The sequence below is a fragment of the Wolffia australiana genome, chromosome 7, assembly GCF_029677425.1.
Source record: "Wolffia australiana isolate 7733 chromosome 7, ASM2967742v1".
Lineage (NCBI taxonomy): Eukaryota > Viridiplantae > Streptophyta > Magnoliopsida > Alismatales > Araceae > Wolffia > Wolffia australiana.
The window spans coordinates 4,181,519-4,207,780 of record NC_135841.1 but is presented as its reverse complement, the minus strand read 5'-3'; the positions used below and the strand labels follow the sequence as shown (position 1 = coordinate 4,207,780).

Below are 26,262 nucleotides of genomic sequence, written 5' to 3'. Positions count from 1 at the left end.
TAAGATTCTTAATTTCATTTCCTTCTCAGATTCATCACTAAACACTCAAATGGCTTTGAGTGTTTTTTCTATTTTTACTCTCAAAGCAATCATAATTTAAATCATTTTAGTTATTAAAATGCATGAAAAGTGTGTTTCAGGGAGCAACCAATATTACTTGTAATTGCTACAGTGATGTGTTTTTCAATGTTTCTTTCTGCTAAGATACTCGAAATGGTTATGAAACAGATATTTATATTTAAAAAAAATGAAAAATGGTATATAAGTTATGAATGATTGTTTTACAAGAAAATCCACATTTTTTTGCAAAACACTCAAAACAGCGATAAATCAGGTCATGTTAGCAAAAATTTTGTGTGACAGGAACATCTTCTGTACAACTATTTCTACATGAATAAACTTTCATTATTTTTTCTGTAGGAACTCTTTAAAAATTGATCAAGAAACACTCTACATATAAAATTTTTCTACATGAAAGTTATCTTACAACTAAAAGGCTTAAAAAATATAATATCTTAAATATTTTTATAATAAAATGGTTTTAATGTTTTTTTTCTGTAGCTTCCAGAAAACAACAACTAACCCAATCATTTTTTACAAGAAAATGTTTTAAGTAATTTTCCTGCTGAATGCTCAAAGCATTGAAGAAATAGGTCCTTAAGACCCAAACTCGGTTTTTAAAAGTATTTTAAACTAGAATAATGATGTCGATGATTATTTATACATGGAAATTGTTTTTAGTGTTGTTTTTGTAGACATACTTAAAGCAGTAATTAAAAACTTACTTGTAAATGTAAATGTAAATGGGTGTTTTAAGACAAAAATACAATGTAAATGATTATTTTTAGGGAATATTTTTAGTGTTTCCATTTTCTGTAAAAACACTAGAAACATGGATAAAAGATTCCTTTTTAGATATGAAAGGAGTAAAGGAGGTCCATTTAACTATAATGCTTCCAGCCATTTTTATTGAAAAAATGTAATGTTTATTTTTATAGAAAACTCAGAAAATTCATAAAGAGCTCATTTTAGCTATACAAAGGTTGGAAAGCTGGTCTTAGCTAGAAACACGAGTTTACTTATTGTCCTACAAATAAGTAGCTTTCAGTGTTTTGCTTGTGGAAATAATGACTGCAGCTATTAAACAAGTCTTTAGCTCTAAACATCCTTCAAAATGGTGTTTCGAGACAGATACAAGGTTTTCATGACTAATTTTAGAAGTGAAGGGTTTATTGTTTTTTACTCTTCTTAAAACACTCAAAATAGTGTTCGGATTCTTTAGAGAATATGCATCTGATGATATATTATCTTTAAGATGATAATGAAGAACACATTTGAGGTTCATAAAATGTCTAGCATATCATCAAGTTCTTGAATGGTCAAGTGATATTTTACCTTAATTATTTTAGCGACCTGAATAAGTGTTGATACACGTTCTCTCTTATGCGTTCTTTGTGTAATAGATCTTCAACTTGATCTTGAAATTTTTTATTCTGATTGGGGCTCATTCTATAGTGGGAAAATTTTATTAAAACTCCTCTCGGGAAAAGTTCAATGTGGTGCTTTATGTTCCTCATCGATGGAAGAACTGATGACCTATCCTAAATCCTTGGAAACCCAAGAATTAGTTTTTGCACCTGCTACAGGATGAATTCGAAGCCAAAAATGTTCGGATCTGACATCCACGTAAGTTGTGTTTGCCTATGAATATATTATGAATCGTTCAACCGAGCAGTCCCCATTTTCTACTGTTTCCTCCTTGGATACTTTTAGACCTCCAATAGTCATCTTTATAAAATGGAAAGAGCTTCCAGCAAGAAACATGTATGACAAAATCAAGCCAGTCCACATTTGTAGACTGCACACAAGAAACAATGTAAGAAGGTTTTCACATATGGTGATGTGGTTATGGTCTTCCTATGTAATGTATTGTCCCTAAAATATTTTTAAAAAATCAATGACAAAACCAACATCATCGAGCTTCAGAAAGATGTGGCATCTCTCAAATATTCTATGTATATGACATCAATGAGTACTTTTATGGGTACTTTGTTGCATATGGAGATATCGTTAGGGAAAGTTCTCTTGAAGAAGGGGTGACTGATGTAGCCCAATACCCCATTTCTTGATGTTCATTGGCAAGTGGAGGCCCAAGATGGAGATTATTCTAGAAGCAGACAATAGCTACAAAGAAGTGCTTAAAGGCCCACAAATTCCTCTACCATATTCTATCTTTAGCAAAATCTTCTCACAGATTCTTCTTCCACCAGAATCTTCTGGTAGCATTTAAGAATATATATGCTATGCCTTTTTTAAGGTCCAGACCTCCTACTTTGTCTAGTCAAAATCCTCTTCAGCGATAAAAAACTTCAGAATATCTCTTCTCAAGCCTGTCAGGATGTCGATCTTCTGTTTTATCTTATTAGTGTTTTTTTTCAATGTTTTTGGGGCCTATCTAAGGCCACGTTGCAACCTTCAAGGGTCATTATTGAAGTATGTTATTTTTCAGCTTAACTTGTTTATCCCCTCTGAGTTTTCTCCTTGATAGAGAGTGCTCCATTGCTTATGGACCCATACACAATGCCCTTTTGGACTCAAGGGTTGTAGAGTAAGGCATTTGGACTTGAGTTGTACTTGTACACCATTCTTTATTTTTATTTTTGAAGACTATAGGTAGTCTTGTATTTCTACACCATTCCTTGGCTAAGGATACACCAATTATTTCATAAAAATAATAAGAGCAGTGTTTCTACATCAAGTAACTACATTCATATTGATGCTTGATAAGAAAACTTTCAATGCCCTAAAATAGCTAAAATTTTAAATTTTATTATGATTTTTAAGTGTTTCATGTGCAAGTAAGAAACACCATTATTAAAAAACTAAGTTTAATTATTTTTCTCCTTTAAAACACATGTTATAATGCTTAGATTAGGAAAAATAACCTGTATGATTGTTCTTTTCTGGATTTAAAACTTGGCTGCTTCAAGTAGAGTAAGGCTTTCATATTCAAGTCATGTTTCTACACCACTCTTGGGATAAGGCTACATCAACAGGACATTAGTATTGGTTATCTTGAAATCCTCAAATTTGCAATGGAATTTTGCCTTTTAGCCATCTCTGGGCATAGAAAGTGTCTTCTCCAGCATTAATATGAATTTAATGAATTCCCTCATGTTTAAATGCTGATCTAATCCTTTAAGATGCAAAAGCGCTAAAAATAGTCATTAAGTGGGTCTTATTAGTTGTATTAGGGTTTGAAGTAGGTGGTTTGAGGCAAATACCTGATATAGGTGACCATTTTTAAGGAAAATTGTCCTCGGCATATTTTCCTTTTAAAATAGCCTTTGTTGCTATGAAATAGCATCAAACGATTGTTTCGAGTGTTATTTTATGGAGAAACACTGAAAAATGGATCACATGATTTATATTGTAAGGTTCAAAAGGATATTTTAAGGTATAAAAATAATTATAATCAGATATTTTCAAATAGATGGCCTTTAGTATTTTTTACTTGAAACCCTAATTTTTATGGAACTTCACATTTTATCTATGTCAAGGCATAAAATTTCTCTTCTTCTTTCAGAAAAAAAATTTCTCTTCTTAGACAGCAATATGAAACTAGTCACTTCCTGAATGTAGAAGCACTGATCTTAGCCTTTTTAATGCAGAAACAAGTACAATAGTGACGAAACATGTCTTATTATCTGTGTGAGGGTTTGGAAGGGTGATTTGAGGCAGATACATGATACAAATGAGCATTTCTAAAAAACTAAAGGACATTGAAAGGTTGTTTGTAGTTCTTTTTAGGATAAACACTCAAAAGACGGATGAAATGGTTTGTATTCCCTATTCTAAGGGTTCAAAATGGTGTATTAAATCACGAAAATAATTAAAGTGATTATTTTTCAAAGTACTTAACTTTGTTATTGGCCTTTTCAAATGTGATCTTTGAGGGAAAAAATCTCCATTTGCCTACATTCGAAATTCCTATGTATTGATAGATTTAACACCCAAATTCTCAAAGCCCTGTCAATTCACCCAAAATTATTCATACCATATCTTTGACCTCAATTTTCTTGTCAAATCCTCAAACCTTTAAAATTGAATCTGCACACACATTCCCCATTTCATCGGTCCTGTAATTTTATCTTCTTTAATTCTAACGATTCCATCCACACTTTCTTTTTAAGCACTCTCGCCTCATTTATGGTGTTCTTAATGTTCACAACTTTTACTCAGTGACAACATTACCTGATTCATGATGATTTAACTCATATTTTTCCATTTAACTTTCATATTTATCTTGAACATGACAGTGCACAATTTAATGTATCTATCTTACTCGTCAACATGTAACTTACACTACATCACACTACTTTGAAACTAGCCTTGGACACTAATAAACCAGACATTGGGTTAAGTAGGTCATTTTAAGTCTCTACTTTATGTAAAAATATTAATAAAATTTTCCTTACATAGAACAAGGTAATTAAGGGTTGAATCCACAAGGAAAAGGTAATGAGACAGTAAATTTTATTTCTAATATATTTTAAAATAATTATTTCAGGTGATTTATATTTTTTTCTGGATTTTTAAGTATTTCCTAAATAAGAAAATCAATGCAATAAATTAAAACTAGTTAAAACTATTTTTTAAAAATGAAATACATATTTGTTTTGTTTTAGATAAGTTTTAATGATTAAATGTATTTTTTAGGAGCTATTGGGGGATTTTTAAGGCAAGAAGTAATATTTAAAGTTGAAGAAAACCTTCAGCCGCAATTTGTGGGCAGCGGCGCTTCACAGAGGGAAAGTAGACTAAAAAGGCTGTAACTTTTGCTACATGAAGAATTTTTCATTGTTATTTGATGGGTAGGAAATATTGAAGTCTACGCTATCCATTGCAATGTTTACCTAAATAAAGTGGTGAGAAAATTTAATTTGAGCATTCAGGAGATCACATGAACCTTGTTGTCACTTCCCTCGAGAGCCAAGTGGTGCTCTTTCTCCAATAATCTTGATCACCCTTGAACCCTCTCTCCCACAATCTTGTAGAACAAGAATGGATCAAAGAAATCTGATGCACTAGGGCTCCAACAATAAGTTGGGAGCACAAATACAAGATGAGATGCAAAGAGATGGAAGAAGAGATTAAATAGGAGTGTCCTAACTCTCTCAGCCATTGGATTTAATTCCAAGGGTTTGGAGGGCTAGGATTTCTTGATTTAAAGCCTAGACCCCTGTTCTCTCCTTCCCAGACTTAAAAACAAGCCTTTCAAATTCAAATTGTGGGTTAGTTCCACAGCTTTTGCCTTTAGTTGACCTGGTCTTTAAGGAGGTTTGAATGGGCTTCTAGAGTGGGGTTCTTGTGTATTGGGCCTCTTCTTTATTATCTATTAGATGGCTTGAGTTTCTACTTTTCTCCCATTTGTATCTCAAATTCAACATTGTATTTACCTAAGTCCTGTTTTTCAAATAAAACTCCAAGAAGGTGTGAGAAACCCACTTGACTCTAAGGATTCAAGTGGGGTTTGTCTCAGAATCAATAATATATATATAGAGCGTCGGAAAATAAATTATAAATTTACATCCTTAACTGGTGAATAATGCAAGTGCAATTCTAAAAATATGAAGTTAAAAAGAAGTATAAAAGCATAATTTTATTGATCTAATTTGAAAGAGGAAGAGTGAGAGAATGAGCAGTAGAGAGGGAGAGAGAGAGGGAGAGGGAGAGGGAGAGAGAAGAAGAGGGAAAGAGGAAGAGAGTGTGTGAGAGAGAGGAAGAGAGTGATACAGATAGAGAGAGGAAGAGTGGGAGAGTGGGAGAGAGGGAGACACCAGAGGGAGAGAGGGGGAGAGGAATATGGGCATACTTCGGTTCATTTTGATGTGCGAGTGAGACCTTGATCATAAGGGTTGGTCAGCCCTAAAAAGGCTGACCGATTGTCTGGTTTGGTCCGATCGGCCAAACTTTGGTCAGACCTTTTCCTTCCCTAATCATATCTGATTTTGTGTACATTAGGCATTCAATCATTTCAGTCCCATTTTTCAGTTCGAGATCTTAGTAAGGCCAACTATTTTATTGGTCTTGTAATCAAGGTCATGCCTCACAATCTAAGTACATAACCACCATTCTTCAACCATGCCAAGATTTAAACATGTAAGCACTCATCATCATAGTGCTTCATTCCCTGCATTTAAGAAACCTGAAAAAACCTTTAATACCAAACCGCAGGAAGTCTCAAATATTTAACTCACCCATCGCCTGACATCTCTTATGCCATCAATAAAGCTTATCATCACATGCACAACCCCGGTGCTGATAATTGAGTTTCAAACAAATATTTATTATGTAATCTCAAAGGAACACATTGATAGAAATTATTATGCAATGGAGGCATAACAGAGTCCATCGTAAAGATGGACAGAAGTTTCAAATAAAAAATTTAGGTCACCTTTCTGCCAACCAGAAAGCAACTTGTTGATCTCCACACTAAATCAGCACCCAAAATTGGCTCCCATTGGTTGTGATCCAAGATTGTTACACAATGATGACTTCATCCATGTAGACAATGGCCACCCCATAATAATGGCAAAAAAGGTAATCAAGTGATATTTATAAAATCTATATAGTACATATCCCATTAATCCAACAATTATCTCTAGGGATAATTGAATCTCCCAAGGCATGAGGCATATGTCGTCAATTTAAATACTTCCATTTTCAATGCCGTCATTAAGTGTAGACTGTATTTTGGTAATTGATCAATTATCTAAATCCAGATGATTCTTTATTGCTTTGTACCTCACTTTTGATGCCGGACATCGTCAAGACGTCGTCCGGTCGACACCGAGGGTAGCGGCTCGGTATCAAATGAGGATCTCTATCGGACAACGACGGTAAGTGTCGTCCGATAATGCGGATGGACAGTTATGAATAATGACGGAAATGTGAAAAGTCCTAACTGTAGTATGCGCAAATGCTGACTCGCGGTGATGCCATTCCACAGATCCGACGAGGTCGCCTAGGGAGGGTCAACCAGGCCACCCGAACCTCGCCCGAGAGGGTCGAGGATGACTATGTCGCCGAATGGGAATATCCCGCTTAGATGCTCACGCTCGTCGGGCTCGCCCGACTCGTACCAGCCAGGTAAGACTCTCAAAGAATTCGTCGTCGTTTTCTCAACCTATCTCACTCTCACCTACGTCTAACCCGAGCGCGGTGGAGGCAAATCGAAAGAGTACTGGAAAAGGTAAGAGATAAAGGACAGTGGAGAGGGGTACCTTCGTCGCATCTGGCGACAACTATCTTGGTAGCACCCAAGGACCGTTGGAGGGCGGTAACGGCGCGGTGATCAGGACTGGTACCGGTGAAGAGAAAGGCGGCGCGAGTCGACGTCACGTGACTAGAGGTGATGCGGTGGTGGGGTCGCGCGGACGATCGCAGGGCAGCGGCGGGCGCAGCCGGCACACGAACGGGCGAGGCGCGATGGCGCGCGGACGGCACCCCGACGATGCACCGCTGGCGCACGAGCAGGCACAGACAGCGCGCGAGGGCGGTGCGCGGGCGGCGCTAAGCGCGCGGAGTGGGCGCGACGCGCGGACGGCGCACGCCGGCGCACGACTGCGTGTGACTGCGGCAGAGGGCGTGTGGCGCGCAGACCAGGCGAGGTCGGCGAGCGGATGCGGAACGCGGACGGTGCACGGTGGCGCGCGGCCGGGAGGTCAGCGGCAGCGGGCGCGTGGGGCGCAGGCCGGGCGTGGTCGGCGAGCGGGTACGCAAAGGGACGGCGGCGGTGCACAGGCTGCGACGGCGCGCGGGTGGAGCACGAGGATGGCGACAACTTGCGGGACGACGGCAGCACGCAGGGTGGCGGCAGCACGGGCTCGGCGGCGCATGGGACAGCGGCAGCGTGCGAGGCGGCGTCGGCACGCAATGCGACGATGGCACGCGGAGCGGCGGTCGGTCGTGGGACGGCGGAGCACCGGGGACAGCGGCGGCGTCGGCCACTCTTTCTCCTCTCTCTTCCTCTTCTTCTTCCTCCTTCCTCTTTCCTCCTTCCTTCTTCCTTCTTCCTTCTTTCTTCTTCCTTCTTCCTCCACGTACTGACTCTTTGACTTCCAAAAGTTATACTTTTTCAATGAAAATTCAAGAGTGGTCTGGGGGGGGCCCACCCCTCCCTTATATAGGAAGGATAAATGGGCCCCTTAAACTACAAAGGGAAAAGAAATAAAAGGGGCTTATTAGGCCCACTAGGTTGATGGGAGGGGAAGGTATCCTCATATGGGAACTTCCCCTCACTACAACAAAACTATGAAAGATGAGAAGCACAATAGAAATAAAAAGATAGATGGGATCGAAGGGGGGCGCGCCGCTATCCGGGATATCTGAATCCGGGTACGCGCGTCGTCGCTTTGGCTTGTCTTGCGGGCTGGATGCGAGTTGGTGGCGAGATTGAAGGCGATGCCGACTCCTCAAGCGGTGGTCCTGCGGTCTCAGACGGGGCCGCGCCATCACTTTTCTCTTTCTATTATGAATGCATGTAGATTGAGTTGATGCCTTGAATTGGTTTGTCTAATTCACGTATTTGATTAGGGGAGATCCGTAAAATCTGGAGCTTTTTCTGAACAATATGCCCATTAGAGCAGTCAACTATTGACTCATGTGCTTAATGATGTAGATATCTTTTTGCATATGCCTAATGATGTAGTCAACCGTTAAGTTTGGGCTTAATGATGTGCTTGAATATTGAGCTGGTACTTAATTATGTAGTGGTAGATTACAGTTGTCCTCAATATTCTTTCTCAGTGTAGCATCCAAGTTCAAATATAAATTAGGGCCAAAAATGATACTATTAGAAAAACAAGGCGCTCTCGTTGTTGATTCTCAAAGAGAATAGAAGGCACATGGCATACAATGTGTTTGGTGTATTTCACTCATCAAACACATCACATGCACACTTATAGTGCACTGATAAAATTTTTATGCATCTTTACAATAAAAAATTTCAAAGAAATTATAAGGTCATGGAAAATTTCTTGGAAACGTTTCCAAGATACCACATATTATATTTTTCCATTTTTGATTTGAACCAACACTATGAACTGGATAATTGAGATTGATATGATAATTTTTATTCCTACAGTTTCTAAAGTGAATTGATTGGAAAATCCATGGTAAAAGTATAACACATTCATCAAAAACCCCCATGCACTCATAAACTCAAAAAATGTATCTTAAATTTTGGATCGATTCTCTCATCAGAGAATCGATGGCCTTCTGTGAGATGGTATTCTAGATCCCTTTAATGACAAGAATATCCACACTTGCATCAAGTGTATCAAGAGAAAACAAACAAAACCTAAGGGAAAAGGGGCCATTCGAGCTTCAGATGTCTTGGAATTGATTCATACAGATATATGTGGACCATTTCTTACATCAACAAGAAATGGTCAACACTACTTTATTACTTTCACAGATGATTATTCTCGATATGGCCACCTATATCTCGTTCATGAGAAATCAGAATCTCTGGAAATGTTTCAGAAATATAAAGCTGAAGTTGAAAATGAGCTAAACAAGCGGATTAAGACCATAAACTCCAGTCGTGGAGGAGAATTCTATGGTCGATATGATGGATCAGGTGAACAATGTCTAGGCCCTTTTGCTAAATATCTATCAGTGTGTGGTATTGTTCCTCAATACACCATGCCGGGTTCACCCCACATGAATGGTTTTGCCGAGAGGCGAAATAGAACTGATGCCGGACGCTGTCACCACGTCGTCCGATCGTCACCGAGGGTACGGGCTCGGTGTTGTATCGATAACTAATCGGACTACGTCAAGTGACGTCGTCCGATGGAGACGAGTGGACAGATATAAATGACGAAAATGAATGTATGAAAGTCCTAATGCCGTACGTGCGTGCCGTTCCAGAGAAGTGACGGGTCGCCTGAGTGAGGCCTGACGGACCTCTTGAACCTCGCCCGAGGGGGTCGAGGGCGAGTACGTCGCCGAACGGGGAATCCCCGCTGAAGTGCTCACACGCGTCTACCGCTAGCAAAAACAGTAGGGGTGCGAGCGGGCACCCTTGCCTCACCCCCCTTTGCGGTTATATACGCTCGCTTTCTGGCCTTCCATTCACCAACACTGAGAAGGAATGTGTTGTGATCCATTTTTTTATCCATATAACCCATTCTTTCAGGAAGCCCCTCCTTTTCATTAACGCCCAGAGGAATCCCCAGACAAGCGTGTCATATGCCGAGCAGCGACCTTTCTTCTTTCTTCCTTCTTCTTCCTCTCCTTCTCCTTCTTCTTCCTTCTTCTTCTTCTTCTTCTTCTTCTTCCTTTCTTCTTCTTCCTTCCTCTCACGTTCGTGACTCTTCAAATTCTTAAAACATAACTTCCCAAATTCAAGAGTGTGTTTGGACGCCCACCTCCCCCCTTATATAATGGGTGAAAGTAGGCCCCCTTTTAAGCAACAAAGAAAATAAGAAGGTAAAAGAGATAATGGGCTTGTCAGGCCCATGTGAGGGGAAGATGTCCTCATATGGGCTCTTCCCCTCACTACACGATGACATGTAAGACAACGGTGATGAAAGATAAAGACGTAAAGAGACGAAAGATAAAGAAGTAAAGGTATGAAAAGAAAGCAAAGGGGAGAATTGGGCTGCTCCGATGACGATGTGCACGTGCGTCATGCCGAGTATCTGAACTCGGGGTCGCGCGTCGCTGCGGCGGTTCGTCGTGTCAGCTGGACACGTGACGGTGGCGGGCTCGATGACGACGGTGGCTCCTCGTGTGCTGGCTCGATGACGTCCGGTGGCTCCTCGCGTGCTGGCTCGATGACGTCCGGTGATGCTGCGCCATCAAGAACACTCCAAGATATGGTTAGAAGTATGCTTGCAAAATCGCCTCTTCCAATGAACCTCCAGGGCGAAGCACTCAAGACGACTGCCTATTTACTTAATCGAATTCCAACAAAGGCAACTAAGAAAATTCCATATGAGCTTTGGACGACTCGCAAACTAAGTTTGAAACATTTGCACATTTGGGGTTGTCAAGCAGAAGCACGGCCCCTGTTGCCTAATGAACAAAAGCTTGACTCCAAAACTGTCACTTGCTATTTTGTTGGATATCCTGAAATGTCTAGAGGTTTTAAATTTTACGACCCCACTACTAAAGCCATTTTTAAGATGGGAAATGCTCATTTTTTTAGGATGTTGAGTTTACAATGGGAGATAAAGTTCATGACATTGTCTTTATAGAAGAATTAGAGGATGTCCCTTTAGTTATTGTTGATGACCACGAAGATGAATTAATCACACTTGGTGCACCAACAAAGGCACTGCTAATTCAGGATAATGCTTCATGCTTCTCTATTCTAATTAAACAAACATCACAACCTCAAATACAAGTGCCCTTAAGAAGATCCACTAGAGAAAGAAAATATGCAATTCCAGATGACTATATTGTTTTTTCTCCAATAACATAAGGTTGATTTTGAGATCATGGAAGATGATCCTCTTAATATAAAACAGGCCATGCAGAATTTCAACTCTCAAAAGTGGATAGATGCCATGAATTAAGGGATAAAATCTATGGTTGACAATGACGTTTGGAATCTTGTCCCATTACCCGAAGGTAAGAAGCCCATTGGCTGCAAATGGATATTTAAAACCAAAAGGGATTCAAAGGGTAATATGGAAAGATATAAAGCTCGTCTTGTTGCAAAAGGTTTTACTCAACAGGAAGGCATAGATTATAGTGAGAATTTCTCTCCAGTTTCATCGAAAGACTCCTTTAGAATTATAATGGCGCTTGTAGCGTATTTTAATCTTGAGCTACACAAGATGGATGTCAAGACTGTATTTCTCAATGGAGACATTAATGAGACAATATATATGGTTCAACCAGAAAACTTGGTGGTCGGAGATCCAAAGTCAATGGTCTGCAAATTAAACAAGTCCATCTATGGTCTAAAGCAAGCTTCTCGTCAATGGTATAATAAATTTCATCAAATTATTGTCTCTTTCGATTTTGAGGCAAATTTAGCAGATAAATGTGTGTACCATAAGTTTAGTGGGAGTAAGTACATATTTCTCGTCTTATATGTTGATGACATATTACTTGCCACAAACGATACAAGCCTACTTCATGACACGAAGAAATTTTTGTCGAGTCATTTTGAGATGAAGGATCTCGGTGAAGCCTCATATGTATTGGGGATTCGGATATAACATTCATCAAAAACCCCCATGCACACTTATACCACATGTTAGATTCGCAGGAGGCTTGCATCGATTCTCAAGGATGATGAAGATCGTGCGTGTAAAACATACCTCAATCCATGGCGTCTTCTCTTAGTCGAATAGAACAAGCTCGAGGAGAGGCCTTTTGGATCAATACCGGATGACTTCCTGAAATTTATCTGAGTAATGGGATGCTTAGGAGAATAGTCAAAATTGCTTTATGACCCAAGGACCTGGCCCCTATTTATAGGAAGAGGTGATACTTAATCCTCTTTAGTCTATCTTAATTAATACCATCATTATAATTAAGATAGGCTTAGCCTCTACACAGTTAATTACCATACATAGAGAATCGATGCAAGCCTCCTACGGATCTAACATGTGGTATAAGTGTGCATGGGGGTTTTTGATGAATGTTAGATCCGAATCCCCAATACATATGAGGCTTCACCGAGATACTTCATCTCAAAATGACTCGACAAAAAATTCTTCGTGTCATGAAGTAGGTTTGTATCGTTTGTGGCAAGTAATATGTCATCAACATATAAGACGAGAAATATGTATTTACTCCCACTAAACTTATGGTACACACATTCATCTGCCAAATTTGCCTCAAAACCAAAAGAGACAATAATTTGATGAAATTTATGATACCATTGACGAGAAGCTTACTTTAGACCACAAATGGACTTCTTTAATTTGGTTAAAATCTCTGTACCTTTTTCTCTCTTTGTCAAGAAAAGCATACACATTCATAAAAAACCCCATGCACTCAGAAACTCAAAAAATGTATCTTAAATTTTGGTTAAAATTTTAACTAATTTATACATTAAAATATTAATTATCTTGAACACTCTTTTTTAAGTAATAAAGGTGAGAAACATCAGCAAACTTTGACAAATCAATGGATTCTATTTTTTGGAAGAACCCAAATCTTTATGACAAATAAAGTGAAAGTAATTTTATGGGTTTCCAATTGCAAGATTAGGATAATAGATTTTGGTAAAAAAATATTAGTAATGAATTTTCCTCTCTTCAGTTAGATATTTTCCATATTTGAGACTCATGCCAAGTAATTTAATTCAAAACACTTGTTGCGGATTTTCTACATATTAGAATACTAAGGTAATAAATACTATATGCAGAAAACTTACTATCACAGAAAATATTGTGAGACTTTCAGAGTATAGTTTTTATACATAAATCTTGATAGATAGATCAAATTTTGGTATAACTAGATCCAAGATTTATTTTCCTTGTAATGTTTATTAGTCTCTTCCCCAATGTGAAGTTTCGAAGGACAGAAATCTGATACTCATCAAAGAGGATCATTGAAAAATATGAGATTTGGAATTATTTTAGATCTTCCAAAGAAGGTTTTTTGCGTCGCATTTTTGAATACTTGATGCATAAAAAGTTGGCAATCATTAAGAAATTTCAAACGCCGAGCTCTACAATTCGAAAATTTTCTTGTTTTAACGAGTTGGATCTGATTACGCTTTCGCGTTGGATCGTAGCGAGGAATATGGAGGGAGCTACGCGACGATGGCTGGTGGACATATCTTCGTGGAATCCTTCTCCGGATGAGTTTTCATTTATTTTATCTCTTTTTCCATCCAGCGAAGTTTCATCCGTCATCAGGTATGGACTTGAAATTCCTCTTTTCTCTATCTGTTCTGCTTTGTTGAGCGAAACGATTGTTCGGAGAAGTTTCACCATATTTCCGAACGATTAACAAATTTCGAATTCCTTGTGACATCTAGCAGCAATGGTTGATCTAGAATACTAACCATTGGAAGGAATCAAAAACTACAGAGAGAATATAGAGACTCCATTAACCTTTATTTTTGTTTGTTTGCTTGGTTGCTGTTTGTTCTGCATGAATTTACACCAAAATTTTCGGGTCTAATAAAGACAAAAAGATCGTGAAAAAGGCAGATTAATGTTTCTCAAGTGTTATCATATGTCCCTTTTTTCTCGATCAAGGTCTAATAACGAAAAATCGTGTGGATTCTGCTCTTTCCTCTCTAACTATAATTATATAATATATTTTGAATAGATATTGGAATCAAAATTTCCTCTTGAAATACATTCAATTCGAATTAAACAAACAATAAATCCCGAATGGATAATTGGTTGATTCCGATCATCATTTTATAACACTATCAGACGAAGAATTAAATTTTCAATGTTTCTCCTGGATGTTCTTAGAATGAGCTGGAAACTGAATAGGATTATTGATTTTCACCTTCCGGATTGGAATCTTCTCGCAATTGAATGTCAGGTTCGTGGCCTTGGATGATAGGAAACGCGCTCTTGCCAGCCGGCTGCTTCAGTATGCTCTTGTTCAAGAGATCTTTGGCATTTCTTTCAGTGAGATCAGCATAAAGCGCACAATGGAAGGCAAACCTTATCTGGTGAGGTAATTAGTGTATCCTGGCAAGTTAAATCGATCGCCTGCTTACTTTTGTCTGCGTATTTTTCGTCTTTATTAGATTTCATGAAATTTTTAGCTGTGAATCAACGCATAATGTCTGAAATATTTGCTGAGCGTTGGTTCGTCATCTTTTCGACGAAACAAATAATACTCTACTTTCGATCAGCTAAACACTTAAATTTGCTTAATCAAACAGAAAATAACATAATAGCATTCGAGAAACATTAATTCGTGTAGAACAAAAATAAACAAAAAAGTAAAATTTGAAAATGGAATAAACTACCTTCCATGAATCTTAACTCTTCTCTTCATTATTTACGTAAGAATTTTTTCCTCGAAATTGATATCTACCGGATTAGGATTTGTGCTTTAACATGAATTTTCTTATATATGCAGAGCATCTGTGGGCAGACCAGATATCCTGCTTTCAACTTCAGTGTATCACATAGTGGAAACTTAGTGGGCATTGCCTCTGAACCAGAATTCCTTGTGGGCTTAGATATCATGTCTAATGCCGACTTCAAGCAGCAACCGACTCCTGATCTTTTAAATTGTTTATCTATGCATTTCACAAATTTTGAATGGAATAACATTACGAAGCCTGGAGATTTTAATCTAATGTCAAGAGAATTTTGTAGGTACAAGTGGAAACACTCCTGTTGTTTTATTCATAAATGTAAAAGAGGATTGTATTTTCCTATTCGTTGAAGGATCCTTATTTTTGGATTCTCATCATTTTATTATTCAAGTCGTTTCTACTTACATGTGTCACTTCATTATTCACAATTTACGGTATTTAGAAATGAATATGCACAGATTTTCACCTGTTACTTGTTTTAACACTTAAATAGCGTACATGAATTTTGTTCTTGACGAAATATTTAAAATATGAGGAGCTCACAGTTTTATTTTTAAACATAAAAAAATACTTGTGGATAACGGTTTATCATTGGCAAATCAGTCCAATCAAATTTGGATTTGCGAGCTGTTGGTGTTTGAAAAGTTGCAGCTACTAGTCCTAATATTTATGACTCGGCCTTTAATTATATTACTGATTAGTTTTGAGCCAGATTTGTAACTTCAGAAAAAATGATTCTCTGAAAATATGGGGCCATTCTTCTGTGTGATGATCCAAAAGACTTCATGGCCTTATTCAGTAGGAACTCATAATAAATAAGGAATCATGTATGTTTTACCATTTCTAGAGAAATGTTCGATTAATGCTCTATTTGGACACTACCTAACAGACCATGAGGATAGAAAACTAGGGGTCTGACAGATTCATATATCTAGATCTTAGAATAGGAAATGCATTTTATCAAAACTTTACTTCAATGCTGGTGAAATCCGTCTATAGACAACAGCGTTTAAATAATTGATGATGTTTCACCACTGCAGATACTGGTCATTGAAGGAAGCATACGTCAAAGCCTTGGGTATCGGACTAGGCTTCAAATTCAATAGACTGGAGTTCCACCATTCGAGCTGGAACGACATCTCTCTTCATGTCGATGGTGTTGAATCAAAAAACTGGGAGTTTGGGCAGTTTGATCTCGTTGAAAAACACACGGTAACCAATTTCCTTTTGTTTTTTTGTCCCGTCTATGCCCGCTGATCATATCAACGGCTCGATTCCCTCTCTTATTAGGTTCTTTACAATTTTACGGGGCGATACCTTGTAATTTATAGATTATAATATTACCGAGCAGGTTTCTATCGCCAGAGGAGGCATTGGGTGGAATAAACAGAAAAATCAGAGCAAAGAATTTTCAACATCATTTAACAACCAACAGTTTGGGTTTACGTTCAGAAAAATTTATGAGCTGATTCCAGCCATATTCAGAAGAAATTACAGTAATTCCTTTGCTCTCGGAGATCAAGGGTGAAATGTTGGTTAATGTCTCTCTGTCCCAGTTCGTTTAACTCTGAGAAGGGATCCTGCAGATCACAAATCTGGGTGAGAAGTTTTTTGATCCATGAGTCTGCTGTTATTTATTTATTCAGCCTATCATTATTTTTTGGTTATCATTCTTTTCTGTGTTGATTGACGATTAAATTTCTTGTAGAAATCTTATACTTTTATTCGATTACAGATAGATTCTTAACAAGATCTTACCAAAGAAATAATAAATGCTTGGGCGATCAGCGGCAGACATGTGGGTTGTTCAATCAGAATTGGTTGCGATTTTCGCACATTTGAAGAGTATTTGTCAGTTTGGTTTCTGATAGAGTCCTGAGAAGGACTCAACAGAGAAGTCTCGGTCAACGGGAAGCTCAGTCAATGACTGAGCCTTAGGCAGGAAGAATAACCGACTCTTGAATAATTTTTTGGTTATAAACACCCCCTTTTTAGGTCATTAGAGACACTGGATGAACGATCTTTTAATGTTTTCTTAGCACGAGTAGCTATATCGAGCTGTTGTGCGGGCAAGAACGCTCGATTTGGAAGTTCTTGAGGTCGAGGCCATTCGAACTTCTCAAGTTTCCCTTCTCTCTTCCTCCCATCTATATTCCTCTTCTTTTTTCTTGATTTTTGTTTGATCTCCATTGGGATTGTAACAGTTTCTTGATACAAGAGTATGTATCAAACTGGGAATCAAGCAAGGTGTAGATGTTGGTTAAATTTTTGGCAAGAATAGTTGAGAAGTGACTTGATTGAGATAACATGGAACCATAATAGTGGGGAAAACTTCACAGCCTACAAACTAATGACATTTGTCCTTAGTTGCAAAGAGTGAAAGTAGCCTCAAGTTTGTAAATTATCAGTTTTATTCCATGAGAGTAGGTAGTGTGAATTAAAATGCCGACGGCACATTCGAATAAGAAATATACCAATTTTATCATGTTATAAAACTGAGATGTTTAAGTTTTTTTATCCATTAAAGCCAATGGAGTATAAAAATGAAGGAACTTTCTAAAGCCATTCCGGTGGCATTTTGTAAACCATTTAGTAGTTTTGAAGTCAACAGGCGAATCAAAAACTGTGAGTCCAAAAACTCCAGAGGTTGCTTCAGGTATATTATTTTAGTAACACCATTATTGAGAAATACATTGGAAATATCTAACTTATTTTTTGTTTTCAAACAAAATTTCTAACTAATTTATACGGAAAGTTCGAATAATGGTGAGGGAAAGCAAAACATGTACAGTAGACATTTTAATGATTGTGCTAGAAGTTGCAAGATAGTCAAGAAACTAGCCTTCTGCTCGAAACATTGGCTAATTGAACTTATTTTATACGTGTCCAGAGTGCTATCAAGTAAGTCTTGACACGATATAACCACTCGAATACAAGAACAAGCATATTAGGGTTTTGTGGGACCAACAGTTCTTTGTCATAGTGTTGGCTGAGCTTCGATGGCTTGAGTAAAGTCTAAGGTTTTATACTGGTGAGAAGAGATTCTTAAAATAAAGAAGGAATGTGTGTTTTGTACTTAATTTTGCAGTCCATTGAGCTTATGTCTCTTTAAATATTTTAGACAAGATAGTTAAAAAAAAAAAAAATTAGACAAGAGAGATAAGAGTGTGATTCATCTTCTAAGCCAATGATAAGACTCTTATTGATGATGCACATGGCTCTTAGTTTGGGAATAGGGCTGGTGTTTAAGTGACTATTGGGAATCATTGCTGGTGATGTAGGGGTCAACATTTCAGCCAGGGGTAGACTAGGTACAAGTGGAGAAAAGGTCAGTTGACAGTTAATAGAGATCATGAACTAGTATATTGAATTAAATAATTGTAGGAAGTTGACATTGGCATATAAATTTCAAATGGTGCCAAGTAATCCATTGATGACGTGTTTCTCGTGCGTATTTTGTATTGGAGTTTTTTTAGTAATTGTAAATTTTGATTCATTGAATAGGACATGCTAAAAAATGAACTGCTTATTTCATTCAAGGGACATGCATAGGTATCCCAGATGTTGTGAGTTGTAGACAATTCTCTGATCTGGAGATTTTTTAAGTCAGATGGTTGTAAGTTAGGATAACAGAGACTGAATTCTTGGAGAAATGAATTATCATGAATAACCCTAAAAAGATATTTATTCATAAGAAATGACATTCCCATATAAATTGCAATGGTGACAAATAACCCATTGATGACATGTTTCTCTTGTGTATTTTGTGTTGTATTTGCTTTCAGAAGTGTGAATTTTGATTCATTAAATAGGACGTCCTGAAAGATGAACAGATTACTTGATTCAAAGGACATGAACAGATATCCCAGATGTTTTGAGTTGTAGACAGTTATCTGATCTGGAAATTGTTCAAGTCAGATGGTTTTAAGTTACGATAATAGAGGCTTAGAGCTTGGAGAAATGAATTATCAGGAATAACCTTAAAAAGATATTCATAAGGATGCTTATTCATAAGGTCCTGATGGGAGGTTCACCGATTAGTCGGGTGTTCATCCCTTTTATATTTCAAATAAAAATAAAAATAAGGATACTTATTCATAAAAAATGGCATGGCCACCATGGGAATGAGTTATAAGGATCTTCTGATGCCACTTGAGAGGGGTGTCAAGAAGATTGGTCTAGAACAAGATAACTGTAAAATATTTAATTACAGATTTTTATCTAGTTACTTTAAACTTGATAGATATGTTTGGGATTTTGTGGGTGGCTTCGTGAATAAAACGTTCTCATACTCTCTCTTCCAGAAATCCTTTTAGTCAATCATGAATGTTATTATTGGAGATGAGCTTATTTCTCTAGAGCTTGAGGATTTTTTTTAAAAAGAAATCTAGAGCTTGAGGATAAGCCTAGATCAACTGTAGGAGAAATATTAGCCATTCATTTTTCTTATTCTCCTGCAGTAGTAGTGTTTTTTCAGTGTGAGGGATTGTAAGATATTTCATTATAATTATTAAAAAAATCTCTATTCAGGTAGTTCAGCCAATCAACTCAGGTAGTGCACTCTCAAACTCTTATAAGGTGCTAAACAGTATGAGCCATAGGAGATTTCTAGTCACATCAATCGACGTTATACAAGGTATCTAATATTCTCGTTTGAAGAATGATTATCAAGTATTTACGTGTTTTACAGACTAGAACCATATTTATACATCCATATATTTCAGTATCAAAATCTTGGTTCAGCACCAAATTAGGTAACTGATGATTTTAGCTCAAAATAATTATCACTTCTCTAGTTTGAAATGTTTATAATATTACTTGGGCTCTATTTTTCTAATAAAGATTCATAAAAATAGATTAAAAATACTCCTTAATGTTAGATACAATATTTAGTATAGATAGCTCAAACTCATGACATGAATTTCATGATAAACTGCTTGATTTTTCATGTCATAAAAGACCTGATATTTCTTGAGTGGAATATCTTGGCACATTTAACATTTAAGATTGGTGCAAATATTTTTTTGCCGGCACATAACATTGAGGATGAATTTTTTCCATAAATAGAAATCAGCTAATGCTCTCATAAAACTTTACACTATGACATCACAGATTCTTTACACACCAATTTATTCGATACACATTCTTTCTTTTTAAAGTCAAACTTAACATTATTTTTTATATTTAATAGTTTTTCTGCAAACTGGCACCAATGACCAGTTACGGTTGACAGTTCCTTATAATAAATCAAAAAGTCTTTCAATTCCAAGATGAAATCACAAAGAAAAAGGAAAATTGGAATCGAAAGAGGGAGGACGAAAAGTAACCCATTACTTGATAGTTTTTATTTGGAAATAACAAAACTTCATAAATTTATTTCTTAGGTATACATATATCACTCTAATTATCTGTAACCCAAGCCTTTTCATGCATTTCCTGGTTCAAACTTAAAGAGAGCCAAAAGTAAAAACCAATTTTACATCAAGAAAATATATTGTATTCAATCACTACTGTATGAAGGTATTTTATTTAAGACAGGAGGTGGGACTTACTGCCAATCAAGGACGATATTTGTTGTTTTTTTTTTAATTTTAAGCTTAAAACATATCAATGGGTTTGACTGCGTGGGCTGCTATCAATGTATAGAAGCATTGGCTCCCCCATAATTGCATAAAAGAACAACATGGGCAAGTACGAAGGATTAAAAAAGCTCCAAAAATTTGAAAATAATCCAAAAATTGAATGACACACCAAATTAGGGAAAACCAAATAAATCTATCTATAAATAGATATATGGACAGCCAAAAAAAATTAAAAAAATAAAAAGTTGATGTATGTACACTCGGCATCAAATATCTCACCTGATAAATATCTTTCCCTTTAGACAGTCGGGGGACATAGCAAAAATAATATTAATATTTTGGTTTTGGTCTCATCTCATCGGTCGCCGAGTCGGCAGCCCATAAAAATATCTCCCAAGCCACGTGTCATGAGATAGAGAGATGGATGGGCAGACTGTAGAGAGAGATACTGATTGAGAGAGAGAGAGATAGACACAGATTGTTTGGTATAGAGGATAGATAAGAGAGATAGAGAAAGCTATGTATAGAGAGAGATAGATAGATACAGGAGATAGAGTGAGAAATATAGATAGATAGATAGGTAGATGGAGAGAGAGATAGAGATAGGTAAACAGATAGATGGAGAAAGAGATAGAATGTAAGATAGCAACATATGGATAGAGGGAGAGATATATAGATAGTGAATGAGAGAGAGATATATAGATAGTGAGAGATTGATAGAGATAATAGATAGAAAGAGATAGAGAGATTGAGAGAGGGATAATAGATAAAAAATATATATAGATAGAGAGATATAAAGATAGTGAGAGATTGAGAGAGATAAATAGATAGAGAGATATGGAGACAGTGAGAGATAGAGAGATATACAGAGATACATAGAGAGATATATCGATGGAGAGAGATAGAAAGATACATAAATAGAAGAGAGACACAGAGAGATTTAAAGATAGAGATATATATCGATGGAAAGAGATAGAGAGAGATACAGAGAGATATATAGATAGAGAGATATCGATGGAGGGAGATAGAAAGATATACATAGAGAAGAGAGAGAGACAGAGAGAGATATCGATGGAGAGAGATAGAAAGATATAAATAGAGAAGAGAGAGAGATATGTATACATAGATATAAATATATAGATAGTGTCGGTGGAGGGAGAAAGAAAGATATAGAGAGAGAGAGAGATGCGGATATTGTTAGATGAATAGGTAGAGAGAGGAGAGATACATACGAAGTGAGAGACGAAATCATCCTCGTAGTGGATAATTTGGTATTTAGTCGCAACGCGGAGGTCTGACAGCACAAAGGATAAGATCTTCGCCCGCTCGGCGTGGTAAATTTTAAGCCCAGGCGGCGCCCATCGTAAGCGACCAAGAATTACGCCAAGCTGAAGATCTCTGCAAAGCCTCCGATCGATCTGTGCAATCTGCCTTCGATTCTGTCTCCTACACCTCCTGTATGTCGCCTTCCTGATCACATACCTCCCTTTTTTCCCCTGTTTTTACTCATTTTTCCGGGTCGTAATCTGATTATCTGTGCCAATCTGCGCAATTCAAGGAGTTTATGACCGACCCATGTTTTTAATTTCTTTTTTTCTTGCGCCTTTTCCTGATCGGACACGTCTTTTTTCCTCGTTCCTTTTATATTTCTCGGATTTTAGATCGTTGTTGATGCCGGCAGTCGCAATTCGGGGAATTTCATGGCGGGCGCGTGTTATTCTTTCTTTAAGTTTGTTTTTCCTTCTTTTTAATTTCCAGAACTCGGTGGAACCCTAAAAAATGATCGGAATTTTTAGGGTTCGTTTCACTGCCGATTGATTATATCTTCTCACTTGTTACTTGGGCGGAAAGATTGAAATTTCATTTCGCTTTTGCAGTCGGAGTAGGGGATCCGCTGTGAGAATCATTTCTTCCGAATATCTGCGAAGAAATCTGCCGTTTTGAAGGAGAAAATTTTGCTGGAAGAATGTCGGTTAACGAAGTTGGCGACGAGTTTGAATATATGATGGAAGACGACGAGATGAGCAACACTTTGGAAGAGGAGATTGACGAAGTTTTGTTATACGCGAGAGGTGGAGAAGGGTATGAAGAGGAGGATGAGTATGATATTGTAAGATATACTCCATCTGCGTTTAATTTCATTAGTATCCGTTAAATCTCATTAATTCTTGATTTTCTTGGATGTTTTTCGATTTTTGCAGCAAAATAAGGTGACTGATACTTCCTCGGCTCAAGCCAGGAAAGGTAAAGATATTCAAGGAATCCAGTGGGATAAGCTGAAAATCTCTAGACAAGACTACAGAAGAACGAGGGTTGAATCGTACAAAAACTATGAGAACGTTCAATCATCCGGCGAGCTTGCCGACAAGGTTTTTAATATTTTATTTATTTATAATATTTTGATGCTTTGTCGAATTCTGCCCGATTAATTCATTGTGTTAATAGGAATGCAAACAAGTGGAGCCGACCGGAAGTTATTACGACTTCCAGTATAACTCTAGAAGGGTGAAGCCCACTATACTTCATTTTCAGGTGATAGATTTTCTTCAAAACTTGTTCTTTGTGATGTTCTATCACCATATTTCTTAATTTTACTTTATTCTTAATTTATTTTTTTGTGGACCTTCTTCTGATCGAGTAACTTATTACTATTTTTTTCTTTATTTCACAGCTAAGAAACTTGGTGTGGGCTACATCAAAACACGATGTTTATCTTATATCCAATAATGCAGTCGTGCACTGGTCTGCAATCTCTCATGATCTGTCGGAAGTATTAAATTTCTGTGGGCATGTAGCGCCTTGTGAGGTCTGTTCTCCTCTTGGCTCCTCTATATAATGTATGAAAATGGTCGTGAACTAGAAAATAAAAATCGTTCTTGTTTAAATTTTTTAATTGTCAGAAACACCAAGGAAGCTTGATGGAAGGATTCAGTCGAACACAGGTCAGCACCCTTGCGGTCAGGGATAATTTGTTGGTTGCTGGCGGCTTTCAGGGTGAATTGATTTTCAAGGCGAGTATTTCTCTTTCTCTTCTGTGCTTAGCGTAGAATCTAATTTGTGTATTCATTTCTCTCTCTTGCTTTGTATTTTTTCTCTTTCATAAGCTGGAACCATAATGCGTTATGTTTTTCTTGGGCCAGCTATTGAACGCGCGACATGAATGTTTAAACATAATGCACTTCTATTTTCTCTTATATTGCTGCATCATGATGAATTTGGCTGTTAAATTAATGGAGTTCGGCAGTGAAGAACGGAAGCTGTCTAGGGTTACGTTTATCACTACTGAGAAGCGTTTGTGTCTATTGATTTAGTGTTAGAATTATTATCATACTTTTTTCTTCGTTTTTACTTCTGAAAGTATCTTTTTTATTTGACATTTACTGTGGCCAACAACCTTGACAGCGTTTGGATCGACCGGGTGTAAGCTTTTGCTCACGGATGACTCTCGAAGACAATGCAATAACTAATGCAATCGAGATTTACGCCAATTCGAGGTACAGAGCTTAATAATAATCGCTTTTGAATAAAAAAATTATATTTGCCGCAAATGTGAGGAAAGAAAGTAAAATTTCAGTGGAAGTCCTTGTGTCATGGCGTCAAACAACGACGGCGGCTTACGGCAGTATGATGCAGAAAAATACCAGCTTCTTAATCATTTCCGTTTTCCATGGCCAGTAAATGTGAGAGAAGCTTTATTTCTTTTTCATATTTTCATTGAGGCTTTCATGGAAGATTAAGATTCTGATAGTTTTGTTGTTTTCCTGACGACAGCACACTTCTATCAGTCCAGATGGCAGGCTTGTGACAGTAGTAGGTGATCATTGTGAGGGTCTGCTCGTTGATTCACGGGATGGGAAGGTGAATCAGTTCATTTTTTTCTTAAGAGTGTAAAGATCACTCTCAGTTCCTTCTCAGTATTTATCATGTACCAGAAATATGCAATAAGATGCTTCATCTCATTATTTATCATCTCAGCCTAAATATGATGCTTCATTATTATGGCTAGTTCTTGTAAATTTTCAATCCCCTTATTGAAAAGTCAACCGTTGCCATTACGTGCATGATTTTTTTGAATGGATGACATTATCTTCATTCTGAATATTTTATTTTTCATTCTCTGAAAAAATCTAGTATTTGTAGCCACTCATTTTCTGCTTTCCAAGAATAACGTTTCTAACATCAAGTTCTTTTTAATGCAATGCTCTAGTCTCATACACCGGAAATGGTTCATTAGTAAGTCAAAATTTAGTGCATCATTACTATGATTAGAACTTCTGAAAAATGATTATTTTGAAAAAAGTATTTATCTGAATGTGAATTATGAATATTAATTTTTATTAATTGTCTTCATGATTCTTCTTTTCTGAAACAAGCGGCTGCAGCATATATTTTGAATTTTTTTAATTTTGACCCAGAGGAAAGGCTTTCTTCTCAATCATAAAATATATCTATTCTCGCCCTCAACAATTCTTTTATCAGATTCAAAATAAACATCTCCAATATTTCGAAATCTATTTTCGGAAACCTTTTTTTGATGTAAGTTTCAGTTTATTTTTTTTAATTTTCAACCATAATTCTTCTCTTCTGGAACAAGCGTACACCAAGTGAAGTCTCCAGAATTCGAACCTGAACATGAGAAGAGGGTTTCTTTTCGATCATAAAATATCTTATTCCAGAATTCCAAGATAAAAATAAAGATCCCCTACGGTTTCAAATGTATTTTCTGAAGAAAATCTCATTTTTCCTGTTGATGATCAGGTAGTGTCAAGGTTAGTGGGGCACCGAGACTTCTCCTTCTCCTCAGCATGGCATCCTGGCGGCGTCACATTTGCAACAGGCAACCAGGATAAGACGTGTCGGGTCTGGGACACTCGGAACCTCTCCTCTGCCGTCTCTGCGCTCAAGGGCAACCTCGGTGCAATCAGGTCCATCCGATACTCATCTGACGGCCAGTTCTTGATGATGGCGGAACCGGCAGATTTTGTCCACATCTACAGCACTAAGCAGAACTACGAGCGCCGTCAAGAGATCGACTTTTTCGGGGAGATTTCAGGATTTGCTCTCAGCCCAGATGACGAGTCCCTTTTTGTCGGAGTTTGGGACCGTATATACGCCAGCCTTATCCACTACAACCGCAGACACGTCTTCAAGTATTTGGACTCATATTTATAGAGAGAGAAGGGTGGCCAATGCATGATGCTAAAGTCTGCTGCACATATTATGTACAGAAGTAGAAGCGCTCAAGTTTGAAGAGATGTGGGTGATAATAAGGTCTAGGGCATATGCTACTTTGGATGGGAAAAATGGCAAGAGAAACTCTAGGTTTGTGGTTTTCTTGCTACTCTTTGAGCCAATCTTCAAAAGTGTTTCATATTGTTTATTTAAGTATTTGCAGTCGTGTTATGCATCATATTCGCTGTCCACACAATAATCATGAGGAGATTGAGGGCTTATCAGTTTCTCTCGGTTTATCCAATATTGGCGGCCAAAAAACAATTATTCATCATGTTTAAATTTATCTGACTGACTCCGCTTGAGTTATTCTGACCTAAAAGATAAACAAGCCAAATATTTTTAGGCTGCTGCATCTGTCTTGAAAATTCCAACTCTCATTTAAGTCCATAGGCTGGA

The 26,262-nt window shown here is 37.4% G+C and overlaps 2 protein-coding genes across 5 annotated transcripts; both read left to right on the top strand.

The window, feature by feature from the left end:
* The first annotated feature begins 13,488 nt into the window (after positions 1–13,488).
* Positions 13,489–17,314, top strand: LOC144706106 (uncharacterized). 4 transcript variants are annotated; one of them, XM_078579007.1, is made up of 7 exons: positions 13,489–13,630; positions 13,772–13,895; positions 14,539–14,671; positions 15,088–15,329; positions 16,090–16,261; positions 16,401–16,648; positions 16,785–17,314. In XM_078579007.1, exons 2-6 carry the CDS (start codon positions 13,780–13,782, stop codon positions 16,575–16,577), a joined length of 840 nt encoding a protein of 279 aa, XP_078435133.1. In that variant the 5' UTR covers positions 13,489–13,630; positions 13,772–13,779; the 3' UTR covers positions 16,578–16,648; positions 16,785–17,314. The 4 variants fall into 4 exon arrangements, with proteins under 4 accessions (XP_078435133.1, XP_078435132.1, XP_078435129.1 ...); XM_078579006.1 differs by lacking the exon at positions 13,489–13,630 and having other exon boundaries at positions 13,652–13,895; positions 14,560–14,671; XM_078579003.1 differs by lacking the exon at positions 13,489–13,630 and having other exon boundaries at positions 13,655–13,895.
* A 4,608-nt stretch (positions 17,315–21,922) lies between these two features.
* LOC144705220 (putative WD repeat-containing protein C2A9.03) lies at positions 21,923–26,041 on the top strand. Its single transcript, XM_078577804.1, has 10 exons — positions 21,923–22,088; positions 22,509–22,741; positions 22,833–23,000; positions 23,077–23,163; positions 23,303–23,437; positions 23,532–23,642; positions 24,034–24,125; positions 24,206–24,311; positions 24,403–24,489; positions 25,390–26,041. Exons 2-10 carry the CDS (start codon positions 22,598–22,600, stop codon positions 25,801–25,803), a joined length of 1,344 nt encoding a protein of 447 aa, XP_078433930.1. The 5' UTR covers positions 21,923–22,088; positions 22,509–22,597; the 3' UTR covers positions 25,804–26,041.
* Positions 26,042–26,262: the final 221 nt, after the last annotated feature.